The sequence below is a fragment of the Drosophila teissieri genome, chromosome 3L (genome assembly GCF_016746235.2).
Source record: "Drosophila teissieri strain GT53w chromosome 3L, Prin_Dtei_1.1, whole genome shotgun sequence".
Taxonomy (NCBI): Eukaryota; Metazoa; Arthropoda; class Insecta; order Diptera; family Drosophilidae; genus Drosophila; species Drosophila teissieri.
The window spans coordinates 23,263,358-23,281,061 of NC_053031.1; the positions used below are offsets into that span (position 1 = coordinate 23,263,358).

The following is a 17,704-nucleotide window of genomic DNA, read 5'->3' on the forward strand; positions in this document are numbered from 1 at the left end:
TCAATCTCTTCCCAGTACTAATTTATGCACTTTAAAAGCATATCAAATGCTTACGTGGCAGAGAATGGCTGGCGTACAGAAAAAAAAGGATATTGCCGAGAGGAGAGTAATTTGACTTTTGTGTCTTTGCTGCGCACATATGCGGAAAAATGCAATTTTTCACACGCTGCTATTTTTCGGGCTAGCAAGCCAGAAATCGCCTTTAGGTATGCTTTAAGGCCCAGTTTGATACGATCAGATCGCTGTATGGAGCGCGGTTCTACGCACCAAAGAGTGAACCAGAGTGTAAACATTGTGTATTTATCAGAAAGTGGCCCTCTTTACATGGATGATTCGTATCTGACGGGTGTAAATGCTGTCGTGTAGCTGAAATTTCTGTCAGATCGAGTGGATGGCGGTATTAAATGGCCATATTCTGCCGGCTTTGCGGATGCAATTGTTATTTTATCGATTCACATTCGCCGAAACCGCTCTGCCGCTAGCCCTCCCAGTATGCAATGCAATTTGCGCTGCACTGGGGATCAAATAAAATGTCGGCCTAAAAGTATCCGTTGCGATGCAGCGAAAGGTAGATAAATAAACAATAAATGCCTTAAATGGGCACTGTCCATAGTTTGAATGGTACGGGACGAGGGGGCGGAGATGCAGCCATTTTAGGCGCTTATTGCGCGCACTCTACGTTTGTGGTTTCATTTGTGAGTTTTAATTAAATACGTTTAAATATTTGTTATGTCCGACAGGCAGACAATCCGAAACGAACCGAACGACCAGAGACGGCAACAGCACAACAAACAACCAGCAGCCAAAGGGACGCGGGGCAGAGAATTCCCCTCGGCATCGTTGCACCTGGTAAATATTAGCGAAAATTAGCAAAGAATTTTAAGCGCAACATGTTCGTCCTGCGGCTTTCAACACCAACATTCCTAGCATCCTCGGGAATGGCCCTATGGGTTCCGGTGCAGAGAGCCGGGGGAGTGGACTGCACATCATGGGCAAAGTTTTCGGTGCGTGAGCATTTTATTTATTTATAAATAATGCATAATTCATTTAAAATGCGTGCGTAAAATTGTTGCTAAGTGCTTAATCCTGTAATGTGTAGCAGGAAGGGAGTCAAGTCGCGGAGGCAGGCCGCTGGAGTCGACCGGATATTGAGTTCCATGCATTTCTCATGAACCTATCGCCTAATAGAGCGATTTGGGATAGGAGCTCTGAAGGCTTGCAATTATTCATTGGTTTTTAATTAGAGAAGCCCTTTAGATGGCCATTTATGGCAGAAACTGGGCTCATTTTCTTTTTGCCCATTGGGAACTTTTGTTTCAATTGTATCGGTAAGCTGGAAACCAAAATGAGCCTATTCCTTGTTTGTTCTATCTTCTGCACTCAACAGACCAATTAACACAAATTTTCAATTTGCAATACAGAATAAAAACCGAAATTGCTAATGATTCTGGTTACTCCATTCGCTGCCCACCATCCGCCAGGGTGCTCATTCTGTCCAATGCAATTTGAATCCGCAATTTTGTCAAAGTCAAATAGTTCACAATGTACATGCGGTCAACAAAATCAAATTAACTTCTAGCGCGAAAAATTTTCCACAGACCCAGCGCGGGCGCTCTTTTAAAATTTAAATTTTGCATTCATTGGCCGATTGCTGGCAGCTGGGGCTTGTGCACATAATAGGCGATCGACATCAATTAAGAAAATAATCCGCGCATTATGCGAATTTAAAAGCGCAGGCAACTAGTATATAAATATTGTTTGACACCGCCCGGGGCATCAGTGCAAAAAACGGCTGCCGAGTGGTCGAAATGGGCGGAGGGCGGTGGCCAGCTGGGGATTTGTGAATTAAGCGGCCATATTCAGCATATGCTAAGCGGGCGAAACAAGGTCGTAATGATGACACTCCGTATGTGGGTAGACCGACCACGATGACAGGTGCTACATCCAAGGACATGGCATTTATGAACTCGAGTGCTCGAAACTCGCGTGCTCGGACTCTGGCAATAGTAGGGATAATGATAATCCGAGCGGACTGGCTGCAATGCGTACATATATAATATTTTCAATTAACATTTTCCAGATGCTCACACTAATTGGTTTTTACGTGTGTCATCGGTATAGAGCCCCGCTACTAAATAAACCCACCATGTTCCCTATTAATTTACGCATAGTAGGTGCCTGATGACAAAATAAACGAAAATTTGAGCTGCGTTCCTGTGAACGCGTAAGCTGCGGTAAAAGCGCGTTTTAGTTCCCGCCCAAATCGTCGACACAGCGAGCCGTTTAACCAAATTCATAATACGCACTGTTGCACGGCTCGCACCTCTTGATTATTTCAGATACGTGGACAGCCCACATGGCCGTGAAATCGCATTTGGCCTTTGTGCAAATCAAATCATCGGAGTGAGGCGCTTGGTGGGTGGGGCAGGTGCTGGACTTTGTGTTTTTTGATGGCCGTAAAGAAAAGATCAAACGCTCTTTAAATGGCCTTTTGGACAATGACAAAAATATCATCGACATGTGGAGAGCATAAAAACAATACGCGTCCCATTGGGCCACAAAGTATGCATAAAATTTCGATTGCAAATACCCAGCCCCAAAAAAAGGTGAGCGGGTTCGCTTACAACACGGAAAATAATGGATCTTTTAAAAGGGTTATATAAATGGGTCGTAAAGCAGCTTTAGATAAATCTGGGGATGGATATGCTCCCAGAGGCCTGACGACGGCACCTAATGGAAATCAAATTTCACATCTTTGGCCCTGAATCAGAACGCCACTCAGTTCACACAATGTTGCCTTTGACTGTCCCAAAGTCAAATCCACTCAACTGTCCAAATTAGTCCGCTGCATGGGACACAGTGCGAAAACTCAATTTGCTCCGGAAATGGATCGTTCTGCAGCTTGGCCCCATACCCGTTCGTCAACTGCCATCAATTTGACTAACAGTATTCACGCCAATTAACAAATTAATTGCCTACTTTGTTGGCTGTATTTCAAGGAGGCGCATAAACCTGCGGCCAATTCCCAATGGCATCCTAGTTTTACAAGCAAGCACAGCAGAGCTCAGCACAACCACAAAGTATGTATATCGCTAATGAAATTTTCAGCCCAGGCGGCTCTTTGGTGGTTCAGTCGGCCGGGGGTGGTGGGCGTTGGGCGGCGATGTGTGATAAGTGGGCGTGACTAGGCGGAGAACCAGGGGTAGCGCAACCCGTGGCCGGTAGGGGGCGTGTTTGCAAAGCTTTTAATATAATGACACATTATCATAGCCATGTCGGCGATGTCAATAGCAAGGCGAGTACACACTTGAGCCCTTTAAGTGCATTAAGCCCTTTCACTTCAGCAGATTGCCGGCTGCAACGGTGAACAGGCCTACGCACGGGCAGGTAATGCGATGGGCAGGAATCGACGGCTCCGTATATCTTCGAAAAAGGCGGTGCTCGATGTTTTATGGCTTGCAATGCACACGGACCCGAGGGGACACAAGCTTCTTTATGAGGTTAGGAAACTCATTTTAGTAACGCCTACGTCAATGCAGGTTTCTTATATCAAAAAACCTAAATAAACTGTTTTAGTGTCCAAAGAGTTGAGGACACCGCCACGTTCTTGATTCAAATTAAAAACCAGTTGCAGCAACACTTTTTCCAGCAATCAAATAATTTGGATGCGGCCGACAACTGGACAATGCATAATTGTACGCAGAATTGCACATTATTGTTACTGCCGATTGTCGCTGTCATCATTTTTATTTGCCTGTTGTCTGTGTTTGTCGAGTTCCATTCGAAATCATATGGCTTATCGCGTTGTGCCCGATAGATGGAGTGCCCTAGGCAGGGAGTTGTTCATGTGGGGAGCACCAAAATTGACATTGTGGAGTGATATGCAGCAGTTTGCGACCGTTAAAGCGCGTTTAAAAAGTTTCTGTCACTATTTAAAACTATAATAAGCACACGAATGTTTGTCCGAGCAAGCTATCGGTGATTTTACCTGAAGAGACTCTGAGGTAATCGGGAAACGAATTTGCCAATCGTGTTCAAGGTCAGCTTTCAAGAGCTTTGTTGAAATTCTCTTGTAAACTGGCGTAGAACTTGTGGAGTGGCTGGCGTGTGGAGTGGTCTGCTGGTGGCAGCTTGTGATCTTATGCAGAAGACCGGTGAAACGTTTATACATAGACCCGTTCTTGCTTATTGCAATGCTCTTCCACATTATCTCCATCGAGCACTTACGGGTCATCGCCGACGCACGAATGGACACTTCACTTCGTAAACCAGATCCAAAAATAATTGTGCTGAAGTGCGTGGTCGAATGCGGATGGACAAATTTGGCAACCGAAGACCAGAGTCCCTGTCATCGCCTAAGTGGTTAATAGAGTTTGTTGTTGGTTTTGATGAGCACTCGACTCGGAGGCTATAATTTCATCTCGACAGAGTTTAACGTACCACAGAGTCTGGTAATGAAAACTTTATTCCAGCAAGCCTGCCAGGGCCCGGCTATAAAGACGCGGCCGAATTGGAGCAAAACATCATTGGGTTCAATACTAACGACACAGCAACATCTTCAGTCAGTTCGAATAGTTATATAATTAACTATAGAACTATAGCTTCAGAATGGTGAGCTTCATTTCGTCCTGAAATATTTCGTCCATAAATATTTAGTGGAGATATGTATTAAACTATTCCTTAACTTTCAAATGAGTTATCGTAAATTTTGTGAATTTTAAAGTCTTTATTTACATTTGTCGTATACATTTTTACATTGCATTTTTAACAGAAATTCTTCAACGCCGTCCTTACCATCTGCCTAGTGAGCTTTGCGGCCGCCCAGTCCGCAGATCCCCTTGCCGCACTGGAGCCTTCCTCCGAGTACCTGCCCCCCGTCGGCGAGCCGGAGGCCGCCCAGCTCTCGGAGAACGGATATAAGTACAGGATCGTTCGCCGACTTAGGCTGCGGCACCGCCGCGAGGTACCTAACCAGGAGTACCTTCCTCCCGTGGAAAACGCACCTAGCCAGGAGTACCTGCCCCCCGTAGATGCCGCTGCCATTGGGGACACCAAGGTTGCCGACGACGGTTACCGCTACAAGACCGTGCGCAAGCTTAAGTTCCGTGCTCGTCACCGCCGCGACGTCTCCGAAATCGCTGAGCCCAGCAGCGAGTACCTGCCACCCGTGCAGGTTGAGCTCGCTCCCGAGCTGAAAACCGTTCTGGGTGATGATGGCTACAAGTACAAGACAGTGCGCCGGCTCAAATTCCGTCGCCACCGCCGGGAGGCTGTCGCCGAAGGGGTTGCCGCCGAGTCCGCCCCTAACGGAGAGTACCTGCCCCCCGTCGAGGCCGCCGATGCCGCCCCCGCTGCTGCTGAGGCTGAGCCAAAGGCCGCTGTGGAGGGCACTGAGCTGGCCAAGGACGGCTACCGCTACAAGACTGTGCGCCGTCTGCGTTCCCGCTACCGCCACTAGGCCTCTGATTCGAACATAGGCAAATTGAACCAAATTGATCCTGAAAGTATATTTAAGAAGTAGAGTTGGACGGGCCTCGGCCATTCGATTGACTTCTCTTTTTTGCCCTTCCTAATACTTATTCACTCAGTTGTCCCAGCATATGGAATAATAAAATTTATTCACAATAAATCAGTGGAGTCCTCTAACATATTTCCTTACGAGCCGCCAGCTTAGAGCCCCACGAGAATGGGATCGAAAGTAACATACTCTCCAAATTGCACGCTAAATAATGATATTCGTATGGGAAAAAAAGGGTCGACTAGAAGCTAAAGCCGATGGGCGAAATTGAATTGAAATCAATGGCCAAGTAATAGGCAAAACGCAAGCGGAAAAACGTTTGGCCCTCGCCAAGAGGGAAAAATTCTATTTTCAAATTAAGTGGCCGAAGCGCAGGCACTTTGAGTGCAACGACTTCTCATCCCTTGCTCGACTGGGCCGGCATCTTTTTACGGTCAACTTTTCGTAATATTATTTTGCATTTATTTGCACAAAGTTGATTTTTCTCTGACTTTTCTGTTTTCTTTGGTTGGCTTTGCAGACTGCCAGCCAAATTACAATATTGTAGCGGTTCTAGTCGTTGCTCCTGATATTAGGTGCTTGGTTCTTGGTTCTTGGCTGGTGGTCCAGAGCCAGGGAAGGACCGAATACAGCTGCAAAAGAGTAAATAAAACAATTTTTGTGCTCCAAACACAAAGTTTCGTAATTGAGCGCTTGACTTTTTCTAGCTGGACCTGGCCAAAATGTATCAACGAGTTTAGGTGCAGTAAGGGATCGATGAGCTTCCCAGGGTATTGTTGGAAAGAAACATTTAAAAACATTCAAAACCTTTTTTCGGGTAGTATCCATTTTTTAAGTAATAAAATTAGGTTCAGCATCTGTGAATTATGCCAAAGAAAAAGTTTTTTAAATCAAGTACCCTATTTAAAACCAATTAAAAATTGAGAAAACTTTACGGGTTTTATGATATCAACACACTGCTTGCTTGGTTTTAAGCAACCGCCTTCAAAGCTATCGTAGGTTTCCGTAACACCCTGATTTTCATATACGTTACTTCTAGATGTTCTTTGTAAAGTAGGTGACTGGTAATAGGGAGCTTTTCCGGCGCTCAAAGCTGTCTGGTGCCCATATGCTTAAAAAATTCGACAATGGTTAAATGGTATTTATTAGTAATACATACATATATATTATTTGATATAAGCTATAGCTTTTTTTAAACCTTAAGTGCAGTACACCTTAAAAATATGTCGGACCATAGTTCGACTTCTATTATTCTATTATATTAAGTGCAATAAATTTAAAACATGCCGATGAGTAATACAAGGTATTACAATGTGTACAATAATATTATGTATCTGCATATATCAAATGTATTGCACTAGAAATCCAAAACAAATTAAAACTAGTAACGGGTACCAGATAGTCGGGGAACTCGACTATAGCCTTCTCTCTTGTTTTTAATTCATTTTGCATACATTTTCTTTTTTCACTCTTCTTATGGCAGCTGTATTGATAAGGTGATCCGATTCTGGACGCTACATACTAAAAGAAGAATTTGGCGCAGATGTATGCAGATAGCTTTAAAACAACTACTTTGTGTCGAAACCAATCAAGAATATATGAAAATACTATATATGGTAGCAAATTACCCTTCACTTCGTTGCAAAATTCAAGGCGCAAATCAATCCTGATGTTTTAGATGTATTGCATCTGGTATCGAAAGGCTCTTTGATACGTGGATTATGCGAAAGGGGAAAAAATATTCAAAGTCGGAAAATTCCTGTTATCGACAAGAGCTATCAGGTTTTCCCGTTCAAATTTAAATAAGGAAATTTACATAACTTTAAATAGTAACAGTTCACTAATGCAAGCACACTGATTTACTGCAGCCGATGAAAAACTTGCCGATCGAAAGCTTATCGATAAATTGTCGAATTCCAGCTGATTACATGCTTTTCAAGAACTCCAGAAAGAGCAATCATATTTTCTGTAATATATTTTCGAGAACTCCAGAAAGTGTAATCATATTTTCTGTAATATTCCATTGCAAGAAAAGATGATGAAAATCAGCGATGAAAAGCTGACCAACATAATGGAGAACCTTGAAAAGACCTGGCAGAGGATCACCGTCAGCACTTCTTCGAGCAGCAGAGGCTCAGACTACGAGGTTGGCGACTCGTATTGCACCCAGGATGCCGTCCGGCCTCTGGTGGCCACTAACTGCTCCGAGTATGCGGTGGTCCATGCAAACTGCGTGCTGCGTCCGGCTCGTCGATTTGCGGAGGTTTTTCTGCTGCCGCACATCCTGGAAACGATGAGGAATTTGGGCCTAAACCGGTTGCTCCGACTGCAGAGCTACACATGGCCACACTTGGCCGGCGGATCCGGGCACGGGGCGATGATTGTGGGCGCTCCGGGCAGTGGTCGCACTTTGGCTTATGTACCATCTGTTTGCCATGCCGTATCCAGCACCCTAATGGAATGCACATGCCAGCGAAAGGATGTGGAGCACGAGTGCTGGCAAACGGATCAGTATGGGCCCATAGCCTTGGTCCTTGTGCCTGATCTGCGTCGCGTTCACCAGGTGAGCGCCTTGTGTCAAGCCCTGCTGCGCAAGGCGCAAAAAAAAAACTGGCTTACATTGACCCTCAATGTTTCCTCCACGAAAGGTTCCCAGTTCTTTCTGAAGCTTTTGAACGGAGTTGGTTGCCTGGTGGCCACTCCTGCTCAGCTGGTATGGTTTTGGCAAGAGGCACCTGAACTAATGCGATTCCCCTGCCTGCAGTTCCTAGTGTACGACGACGTGGACCTGATGTCCAAGGAGCAGCTACAGAACGCCCAGAAGGTGGTGCAGGAGATCCTCCCCCTGTCACACTCTCCCCAAGTAGTAATGGTTTCAAAGTCATATTGTCCCACGCTGATGTCTAAACTAAGAGCGGTCAACGATAAGCCGGCTATTGTGTTCGGCGATATACTGGAGGCGGCCGTTTACGGCGGAACACGTATACGGATCTCCATAATCCAGTCAGAAGCTAAAGCTAACGCAGTGGTCCAAATGCTGCAGCAGTGTTCTCCCGAGGAGTACCGTACGGTTATTTTTTGCAGCGATGACAGTGACATGCAGTGCCTTGTGGCAGCTCTGGAAGATCGAAACTACAGCTGTCTGCCTTACTACCAGACTTCAGACCTGGTGGTTCTGGAGCAAGTCAATGACTGGCAAAAAAGAAGCCACGGTGTTATCCTGCTGTGCACAGACAACTGTCCGGAGCTGGACATCCGAGATGCGCACACCCTAATCCATCACGGTATGAGTCAGTCGTGGAGCAAGTTTAAATTAAGGCACCTTAAAATATCCGACAATCTGCGCAATATCGGGGATTCCACAGCAAACATTGTGAAGATGCCACTGAATTCTCTGGTGCTTCTTGACAATAACAATCACCGTCAACTGCCGCGTCTCGTAGACTTTCTTCAGCTGCACCAAAAAGTGGACTACTACTTGGTTGAGGTGGCCAAACGGATACGGCAGGAGTTGAGCGAAGCCAGGAACGACCAGCATGCGTTGTGCGACCAAATCTTACTCCTGGGCAAATGCTACGATCCTGTTTGCGAGAGCCGTCATTACCAATCCCATTTGGACAGGAGGCCTGACTATTTGCCTGCGTCTGGAGATCTTAAAGTTCAGCTGGTTAAGGTTTACTCGCCGACACATTATTGCGTTCGCCTACTTGAACACCTACCGATCAAAGGCACCTGGCAGATGATGGAATACTCGGCTGTGCAGGAATTCGGTATGCAGCTGATGCAGAGCAAGGAGCCCCGACGCTACTGGCCACCTGTTGTCGGAACAATTTGTATGTACCACACCACATTGACAAAAGAGCGGGTTCGCGTTCTAAAAGTGCCGACTATAAAAAACCCTAATATAGTTCAATCCGATTTGACGGTTGAACTCCAGGCCCTAGATGTTGACACGCGGATCTTCTCTACCAATTGTGGAAAACTGTTTGAGTGTCCGGAGACGTTGCAGCAAATGGCGCCGTTGGCCTGCGATCTGCGGCTTTACGGCTGGGTGCCTTATTCTGGAGAGCACAGCTGGAGTGAAGAAGACTGTCGCAATGTAAAGTACATTCTTACCCAATTACCAAAGGATTACTTCCTCCAGACCAAAATAAATTTCGTCGCCGCAGGAACTTTGTTTGTCAAGGATCTGGTGGCTATGGTGTATGCTGATCAATTTAAGGCTCATGTGCGGCATCTAAGCCTAGTACGGTGTCTTGTTGAAACCACCTTGGCCAAACAATGTGAGCATGCTGCCGAAAGGATTCGGGAATTTTTTGTGGAGGTGTTATTAAATAAAAAAATATATAAGAACGTTCAGAGCTTCAAGGAAAGAGCGAATAGCAAACCAAACGAAGAAATTAAGGATGCGATGACCGATCAACCAGGCAAGCTGCACAGCCAGCCCGGCTTAAGCGGAAGGTGTCTGAAACTGGCCAATATAGCTCACGAGTCAGGCAAGGAGAACGAGCTGCATCAGGAACGGCAAGAAAGATCTAAAACCTTGAACGCACCACACCAATCCAACGAATCTGACAAGCCTCAACACAATGAAGACGAATTTGCTCAGCTGCACGAGTGTATCATGAAATGCGCCTCTCTGCAGATAGAAGATAGGGGCAAACCGTGTCAGAATTCTGACCATGTGGTCAGCGATGCAGTTGAATTCCTTAACATTGTGATGAACGGTGCCTTTACAAATAATCACAAGCCGAAAACAGCCAAGGATGCTACACCATTGACTTTGCTATCGCCTGACCATACCCATGAGAAGATTCCATTACTTCTACCACCTCATAATGTAGTGCGTCCGACCGTGACCTACTATCAGACCATGGCAACCTTAGAGTTACAGGTGTTTCTTCCAGAAGATGACCAAGAATACCAGGCGCAATTGCTCAAAGCACAGTTGCTCTTCAGAGCCATCTCCAAGTCCTCAGATATAGTACTACAGTTTATTATGACCCTCAGATTTCCATACAGCACAATAAGTCACCACATCCGCGGACGGACCGTGTACATAAGTGTAACGAAGGTGCTGGCCCTTATCGATCCTTTGGCATTTGGCCAGTATCGATTTCTCAAGCCCAATCACGATATGTTCGATAAAGTTGATCACCACCGCCTGGAGACACAAAGCCGATTGGTTAGTTTCCTGGAGAATATGGATTATGTGAAGCAAAATTTTGAGGCTCAGGGCGATGCCAGTGAGGACGAAGAAAGGAATATGGAAGGAATTGAGCGTCCAGACTGCCATAAAATATGGGACTCATAATCAAAAACTAAATGAGAAGGACATTTAGAACCATTGTTCTTTTTACGGTTCTTCTTGCGGTAAAAGAGAAAGTTAAAAATCATGAATAATATAAAAAACTTAAAGTAAGGTACATAACAAATTTGAGTTTTATATTAAAACCTGAATAACTTTTTGGTTGCCTAAGAATAAAGCATGAAAAAAACCGTTGTAATTTTCACTCCGCTTTAAGAACTGGTATAATAAATGGTGCAAAAACTCCCAACGTGAATTTTGTTCTCTAAACGCAGTTTAGCTACCTTACCTTAATTAAAATTTTACGGGTATATAGCTTGCCAAAGGTAATTCCTCTATTGCTCTATAATGGACGCAGTGCGCTAAGCGATGAACCACTCCAGGACTTATCTATATATAGTATATACAGGAAGAAAGGAATAACTCCTCTGCTTATCCGATTTTTACGAATGCGTAATGAGATATACACCAAAGTTACAAAAATTAACTCATTGATTGGCACATGTCACATCATTTGGTAAAATAATATGTTTCCAAAGATATTCTTAAAACAACGTTTTGGTGAACTTTTCAAAATTATGCTTTTTGATGCGGATGTGTAAATTGTACATATAATATGTATGTATATTGTATATAATATGTTTAAAGCAAAGTGCAAAATTTAATTTTAAAGACTTAATTTGAAGATTACATTTTCCTTCTCTTTGCTATTTATTTATTTTCAATATACATATATATTAATTTTTTTTATATATTTTCGAGATAGAAGATGTTTAGCTTTTATATTATGTCCACGCCTCTACCGCCTATAAACCGCCCAACACATACATTTTTATACCCGTTACTCGTAGAGTAAAAGGGTATATTAGATTCATTGAAAAGTATGTAACAGGCAGAAGGAAGCGTTTCCGACCGTATAAAGTATATATATTCTTGATCAGGATCAATAGCCGAGTCGATCTGGCCATGTCCGTCTGTCCGTCCGTCTGTCTGTCCGTCTGTCTGTCCGTCTGTCTGTCCATCTGTCTGTCCGTCCGTATGAACGTCGAGATCTCAGGATCTACAAAAGCTAAAAAAATTAGATTAAACATACAGACTCCAGAGACATAGACGCAGCGCAAGTTTGTTGATTCATGTTGCCACGCCCACAAACCGCATAAAGCTGCCACGCTCACACTTTTGAAAAATGTTTTAATATTTTTTCATTTTTGTATTCGACTTGTAAATTTCTATCGATTTGCCAAAAAACTTTTTGCCACGCCCACTCTAACGCCCACAAACCGCCAAAAACTGTCACTGTTGAAGACTCTCCTTCGCACTTACACTAGCTGAGTAACGGGTATCAGATAGTCGGGGACCTCGACTATAGCGTTCTCTCTTGTTATATTTGGTGAAGTGTGTTAAATCAGTAGTGTATTTATTTAGTCCAATGCAAAAAATTGTGTTGTCATGAAAGTATACATATTTATACCCGTTACTCGTAGAGTAAAAGGGTATACTAGATTCGTTGAAAAGTATGTAACATGCAGAAATAAGCGTTTCCGACCATATAAAGTACATATATATATTCCTGATCAGGATCAGTAGCCGAATCGATCTGGCCATGTCCGTCTGTCCGTCTGTCCGTCTGTCCGTATGAACGCCGAGATCTCAGGAACTGTAAAAGCTAGAAGGTTGAGATTAGGCATACAGGTTCTAGAGGCAAACACGCAGTGCAAGTTTGTTGACTCATGTTGCCCAAAGCTGCCACGCCCATACTGTTGAAAAATGTTTTGATATACGAGGGTCGTTTGATAAGTCCGTGACTTTTTGTATTTGCCGCGCACCTGCTCTAAATACAACACTGCTCCTGTCAGCAGTTATCGATTAACAGCTGACTGTAAAATTTTGAGAAAGCTGCGTTTTTTGGTTTGCGTTTTATAGGCATTGAAAGCAGACGATCTCGTGAATTTTAACGAAAATGGAAAAAAGTGAATTTCGTGTGCTAATTAAGCATTATTTTTTGCGTAAAAAATCCATCACCGAAACCAAGGAAAGACTTGATAAATATTATGGGGACTCTGCTCCATCAATTTCAATGGTTAAGAAATGGTTTACTGAGTTCCGTTGTGGTCGTACCAGTACAAGTGATGCCGAACGTTCAGGTCGCCCAAAAGAGGTCGTCATGCCAGAAATCGTCGACAAAATCCATGGAATGATATTGGATGATCGGAGAATGAAAGTGCGTGAGGTAGCTGAGGCTGTAGGCATCTCAACTGAACGGGTACATCACATTTTACATGAATATTTGGACATGAAAAAGCTTTCCGCGCGATGGGTGCCGCGATTGCTCACACACGACCATAAGCGCAACCGTGTGACCATTTCAAAGGAGTGTTTGGCGATGTTCAACCGCAATCCAAACGAATTTTTGCGCCGTTTCGTTACCGTAGACGAAACATGGATCCACCACACCACACCAGAGACCAAAGAACAATCAAGACAGTGGGTTTCTCCGGGTGAACGTGCACCAAAGAAGGCCAAGGTGGGTCTGTCGGCCAACAAGGTCATGGCCACAGTTTTTTGGGATGCACAAGGTATCATTCACATCGATTACCTTGAAAAGGGTAAAACGATCACCGGCGAATATTATTCAGAGCTTTTGGACAGATTCGATATTGATTTGAAGCAGAAACGACCGCATTTGGCGAAAAAAAAAGTGCTGTTCCATCAGGACAATGCACGGGTGCACACGTGTGTAGTCAGCATGGCAAAATTTCATAAATTGGGCTACGAACTGCTACCCCATCCAGCATATTCTCCAGATTTAGCCCCCTGTGACTATTTTTTGTTTCCAAACATGAAGAAATGGCTCGGCGGTAAGAGATTCGGGGCAAATGAAGAGGTCATCACAGAAACAAACGACTATTTTGAGGGCCTTGAGAAAACCTATTATTTGGAAGGAATAAAAAAATTGGAAAAACGCTGGACTAAATGTATAGAGCTAAAAGGAGATTATGTTGAGAAATAAAACGCTTCTTTGACGAAAAAAATATATTTTATTCAAAAAGTCACGGACTTATCAAACGACCCTCGTATTGAATTTTTTTATTGGTATTGTAAATTTCTATCAATTTGCAGAATAACTTTGTGCCACGCCCACGCTACAACCCACAAACCGCAAAAAACTGTCGGTGTGGAACTTTCTCCTTCGCACTTCCACTAGCTGAGTATCATATAATCGTAGATCTCGACTATAGCGTTCTCCCTTTTTATACCCGTTACTCGTAGAGTAAAAGGGTATACTAGATTCGTTGAAAAGTATGTAACAGGCAGAAGGAAGTGTTTCCGACCATATAAAGTATATATATTCTTGATCAGGATCAGTAGCCGAGTCGATCTGGCCATGTCCGTCTGTCCGTCCGTCTGTCCGTCTGTCCGTCTGTCCGTATGAACGTCGAGATCTCAGGAACTACACAAGCTAGAAAGTTGAGATTAAGCATACAGACTCCAGGGACATAGACGCAGCGCAAGTTTGCCGATTCATGTTGCCACGCCCACTCTAACGCCCACAAACCGCGCAAAACTGCCACGCCCACACTTTTGAAAAATGTTTTGATATTTTTTCATTTTTGTATTAGTCTTCTAAATTTCTATCGATTTGCCAAAAAACTTTTTGCCACGCCCACTCTAGCGCCCGCAAACCGCCCAAAACTGCTACGCCCACACTTTTAAAAAATGTTTTGATATTTTTTCATTTTTGTATTAGTCTTCTAAATTTCTATCGATTTGCCAAAAAACTTTTTGCAACGCCCACTCTAGCGCCCACAAACCGCCAAAAACTGTCAGTGCTGAAGACTCCTCCGCACTTTCACTAGCTGAGTAACGGGTATCAGATAGTCGGGGAACTCGACTATAGCGTTCTCTCTTGTTTTTGTATTAGTCTTGTAAGTTTCTAACGATTTACCAAAAAACTTTTTGCCACGCCCTCTCTGACGCCCACAAACCGCCCAAAGCTGCCACGCCCACACTTTTGAAAAATGTTTTGATATTTTTTTATTTTTGTATTAGTCTTGTAAATTTCTATCGATTTGCCCAAAAACTTTTTGCCACGCCCACTCTAACGCCCACAAAACCGCCAAAAACTGTATGTGCTGAAGACTCTCCTTCGCACTTCGAATAGCTGTGTAACGGGTATCAGATAGTCGGGGAACTCGACTATAGCGTTCTCTCTTGTAATGTCATCTGATTACAAATTGATACTGACAAGCTGCTGCGACAAATACCCTCTGGAAAAGAGCTTTGCTTTTATGGTTGTGCACTATTTTAGTGGAAAATTTTAAGCTATTTTGGCAGTTCAAATTAGCAGCGATTGGCCTAAAATCAGCACCCCCAGGAGCACACAGGCGCAGACAAAGTATTAAACAAAAACCCAGATGTAAAGGCAAACTTATGAAATATTAAAATTTAAGGCTGTACCTGACCTCGGAAAAAACGTCCAGCAGCCGGTCAGGGATTTTCTTAAAATTTTGTTGCGTTTCGGGCACAGCAATTTAAAGCCGAGACAGGCAAATTAGAGTGAAGTACTTAAGGCTTCAAAGGCCGATACGTTAATAAGAGCATTTCGGGGGCACCGGGTGCTTAGAGAACAACTGGAGGTCGCATTCCGAAACCAGTGGGTCACAATTTGTTGGTTATCAACTTTTTCTGAGATTTTCTCACCGACTTTTTATTTTCTACTTCCATCGCTATTAGTTTGCCTTTCGGTTCCATTAAAAATCCATTTAAAAATATTATCTTCATCGACTTGCTCCGGCTAATCTACACTGGACTGGTAAGGCATACGATTGACGCTATGCCAAATACATATGTAAATTGGGAGGCCGTCCTCCTTTTTTTGGCCACAGTTTATAGTTTTTTGTATAAATTTACGCCAAATATACACGTTTAAAAAGCATAGTTAGCATTTGAAAATGCATTTTCAAGAAATGTGTAGGAAATTACTTAATGGCTGCTATGCTACTAAACAAGCTGGTTTATTTAAAGTGTTGAAACTAAAGTTTCTTATAAAAAGCTGCTTAATACAACCACTTAATACAAACAAAACCACAAAAAAGACTCTAAAATCTTGTTTTGGAAAGATATTTTGAATCGGATTTAAACTAATGAGGTGTCAATTGACAATTGAAAAAAACGAAAATAAAAATGGCATTTTAAAAGTATGTAACAAGCACAAGGAAGCGTTCCCGACCTAATAAAGTACATATGTATATTCGTGATCAGGATCAACAGCCGAATCGAACTGACAATCTCCGTCTGTCCGTCCGTCTGTCCGTGTGAAGGCCTCGATCTCGGGAACTACAATAGCTAGAACGTTGAGATTAAGCATGCCGCTTCCAGAGACATAAGCGCAGCGCATGTTGCCACGCCCACACTATTGAAAAATGTTTTGATTTTTTTTGTATTAGTCTTGTAAATTTCTATTGATTTACAATAAAACTTTTTTCCACGCTTTCTCTAAAAGTGTCTAACTGCCACGCCCACCCTTTTAAAAAATATTGAGATATTTTAAATTTGTTTATTATTTATTTATTTATTCATTTATTTATTATTTATTTATTCATTTATTTATTATTTATCGATTTGCCAAAAACTTTTTGCCGCCCAAAACTGCCACGCCGAGACTAGGAAAACCGTTTAATTTATTTTTTCATTTTTTACTAATCTTGTGAATTTCTATCGCTTTGCCAAAAAGCTTTTTCCCACGCCCACTTCATCAACCACAAACAGCCCAAAACCAACACGCCCAAATTTTAAATTTTTTTTTATTTAATTAATTTTTTCTCCAATTTCTACTTATATTCCACTTCCATAATGTTTCCTGGTCGAAGTCGCCCTTCCCACTGATCCTATCACTTAGCCCAATCTTTCACGGCCGTGACATGCTGTTTCCTGTCCGAAAATATTTGTGTTCCACGGATTACATTGCAGTAATGGACTTAATTTAAGCTGTGGACCGCGTTCGACACAATTGCAGATTCATCAGCGCCGAGAACACATACTGATACTGATAAGTCGAATCAGAATCGGACAGAGCGGTGTGCTGTATTCTGCTCAAAAAGGAAAGAGAGAGCGAAAACGCGGTGTCTGTGTTGGTGCGATTGATAAATACGAGTGCGTTCTTAAAGCTTATTTTTCAGATGACCAAGCGGGAGACAACAACAAGTAAACAAGGGCAAGAGCAGCAGCAACAGCGGGCAATAAAGCTGATTGCAGCAGTGGCAAATTGAATATTTGCCAGTGCGTATGTGTGTGCAGCCCTTGTGTTTGTATTTGTTCGCATTGTTAAATGTCCGCACCAGCAGAGCAGCCAAATGGGATGATAGATGCCGAATGTGGGATGGCGAGCAAGCAGAGCGAGTGGCTACCATTGTTAATCCGCGTCCGCTCTCTGTGCCCCTTGCCTCCGCCTCCGCCCTCGCCTTCTCAGCTTGCTACCAAAACTCAACTTCAACCCTTGCTCTCTGGGAACTCTTATTTTCAAGCTGTTGCTTCAGTTTTCGCTCATCGTTCAATTGTTGCTCTGCGGCTGCAGCGCTCTCTGCCGGGTGCTGCCAATCCTGGGTGCAATCCGTTCATTATTTATCCGGCTAGTGGAAAGCAAATACCGCTCACAAGCCACTTAGTACTATCACTCTTGGATTACTCACTTGGCACGGCGAGGCGATAACGTGCCACTGCCACAAACGGAACCGCAAGGGCGATAAATACTTTCCGCAGCGAAAATAACACTGCTTTACAAAATTAGAAATTCGGTGACTAAAGCACACATTTCATTTATACAGCACTATCAGTTATTTATTTTAGAAAAGATGAACAGAATATATATGTATAATCCC

At 43.3% G+C, this 17,704-nt stretch overlaps 3 protein-coding genes across 4 annotated transcripts; all 3 read left to right on the forward strand.

The window, feature by feature from the left end:
• Positions 1–890: 890 nt before the first annotated feature.
• Positions 891–5,629, forward strand: LOC122616956. The gene is made up of 2 exons (XM_043792553.1): positions 891–1,004; positions 4,772–5,629. Exons 1-2 carry the CDS (start codon positions 891–893, stop codon positions 5,456–5,458), a joined length of 801 nt encoding a protein of 266 aa, XP_043648488.1. The 3' UTR covers positions 5,459–5,629.
• Positions 5,630–7,460: 1,831 nt separating this feature from the next.
• On the forward strand, positions 7,461–11,025 carry LOC122616152 (putative ATP-dependent RNA helicase BoYb). Of its 2 annotated transcripts, XM_043791484.1 has the most exons (2): positions 7,461–8,081; positions 8,283–11,025. In XM_043791484.1, exons 1-2 carry the CDS (start codon positions 7,554–7,556, stop codon positions 10,830–10,832), a joined length of 3,078 nt encoding a protein of 1,025 aa, XP_043647419.1. In that variant the 5' UTR covers positions 7,461–7,553; the 3' UTR covers positions 10,833–11,025. The 2 variants fall into 2 exon arrangements, with proteins under 2 accessions (XP_043647419.1, XP_043647418.1); XM_043791483.1 differs by having other exon boundaries at positions 7,461–11,025.
• A 1,694-nt stretch (positions 11,026–12,719) lies between these two features.
• LOC122616959 (histone-lysine N-methyltransferase SETMAR-like) lies at positions 12,720–14,031 on the forward strand. Its single transcript, XM_043792555.1, has 2 exons — positions 12,720–13,631; positions 13,947–14,031. Exons 1-2 carry the CDS (start codon positions 12,787–12,789, stop codon positions 14,029–14,031), a joined length of 930 nt encoding a protein of 309 aa, XP_043648490.1. The 5' UTR covers positions 12,720–12,786.
• The last annotated feature ends 3,673 nt before the right edge of the window (positions 14,032–17,704 follow it).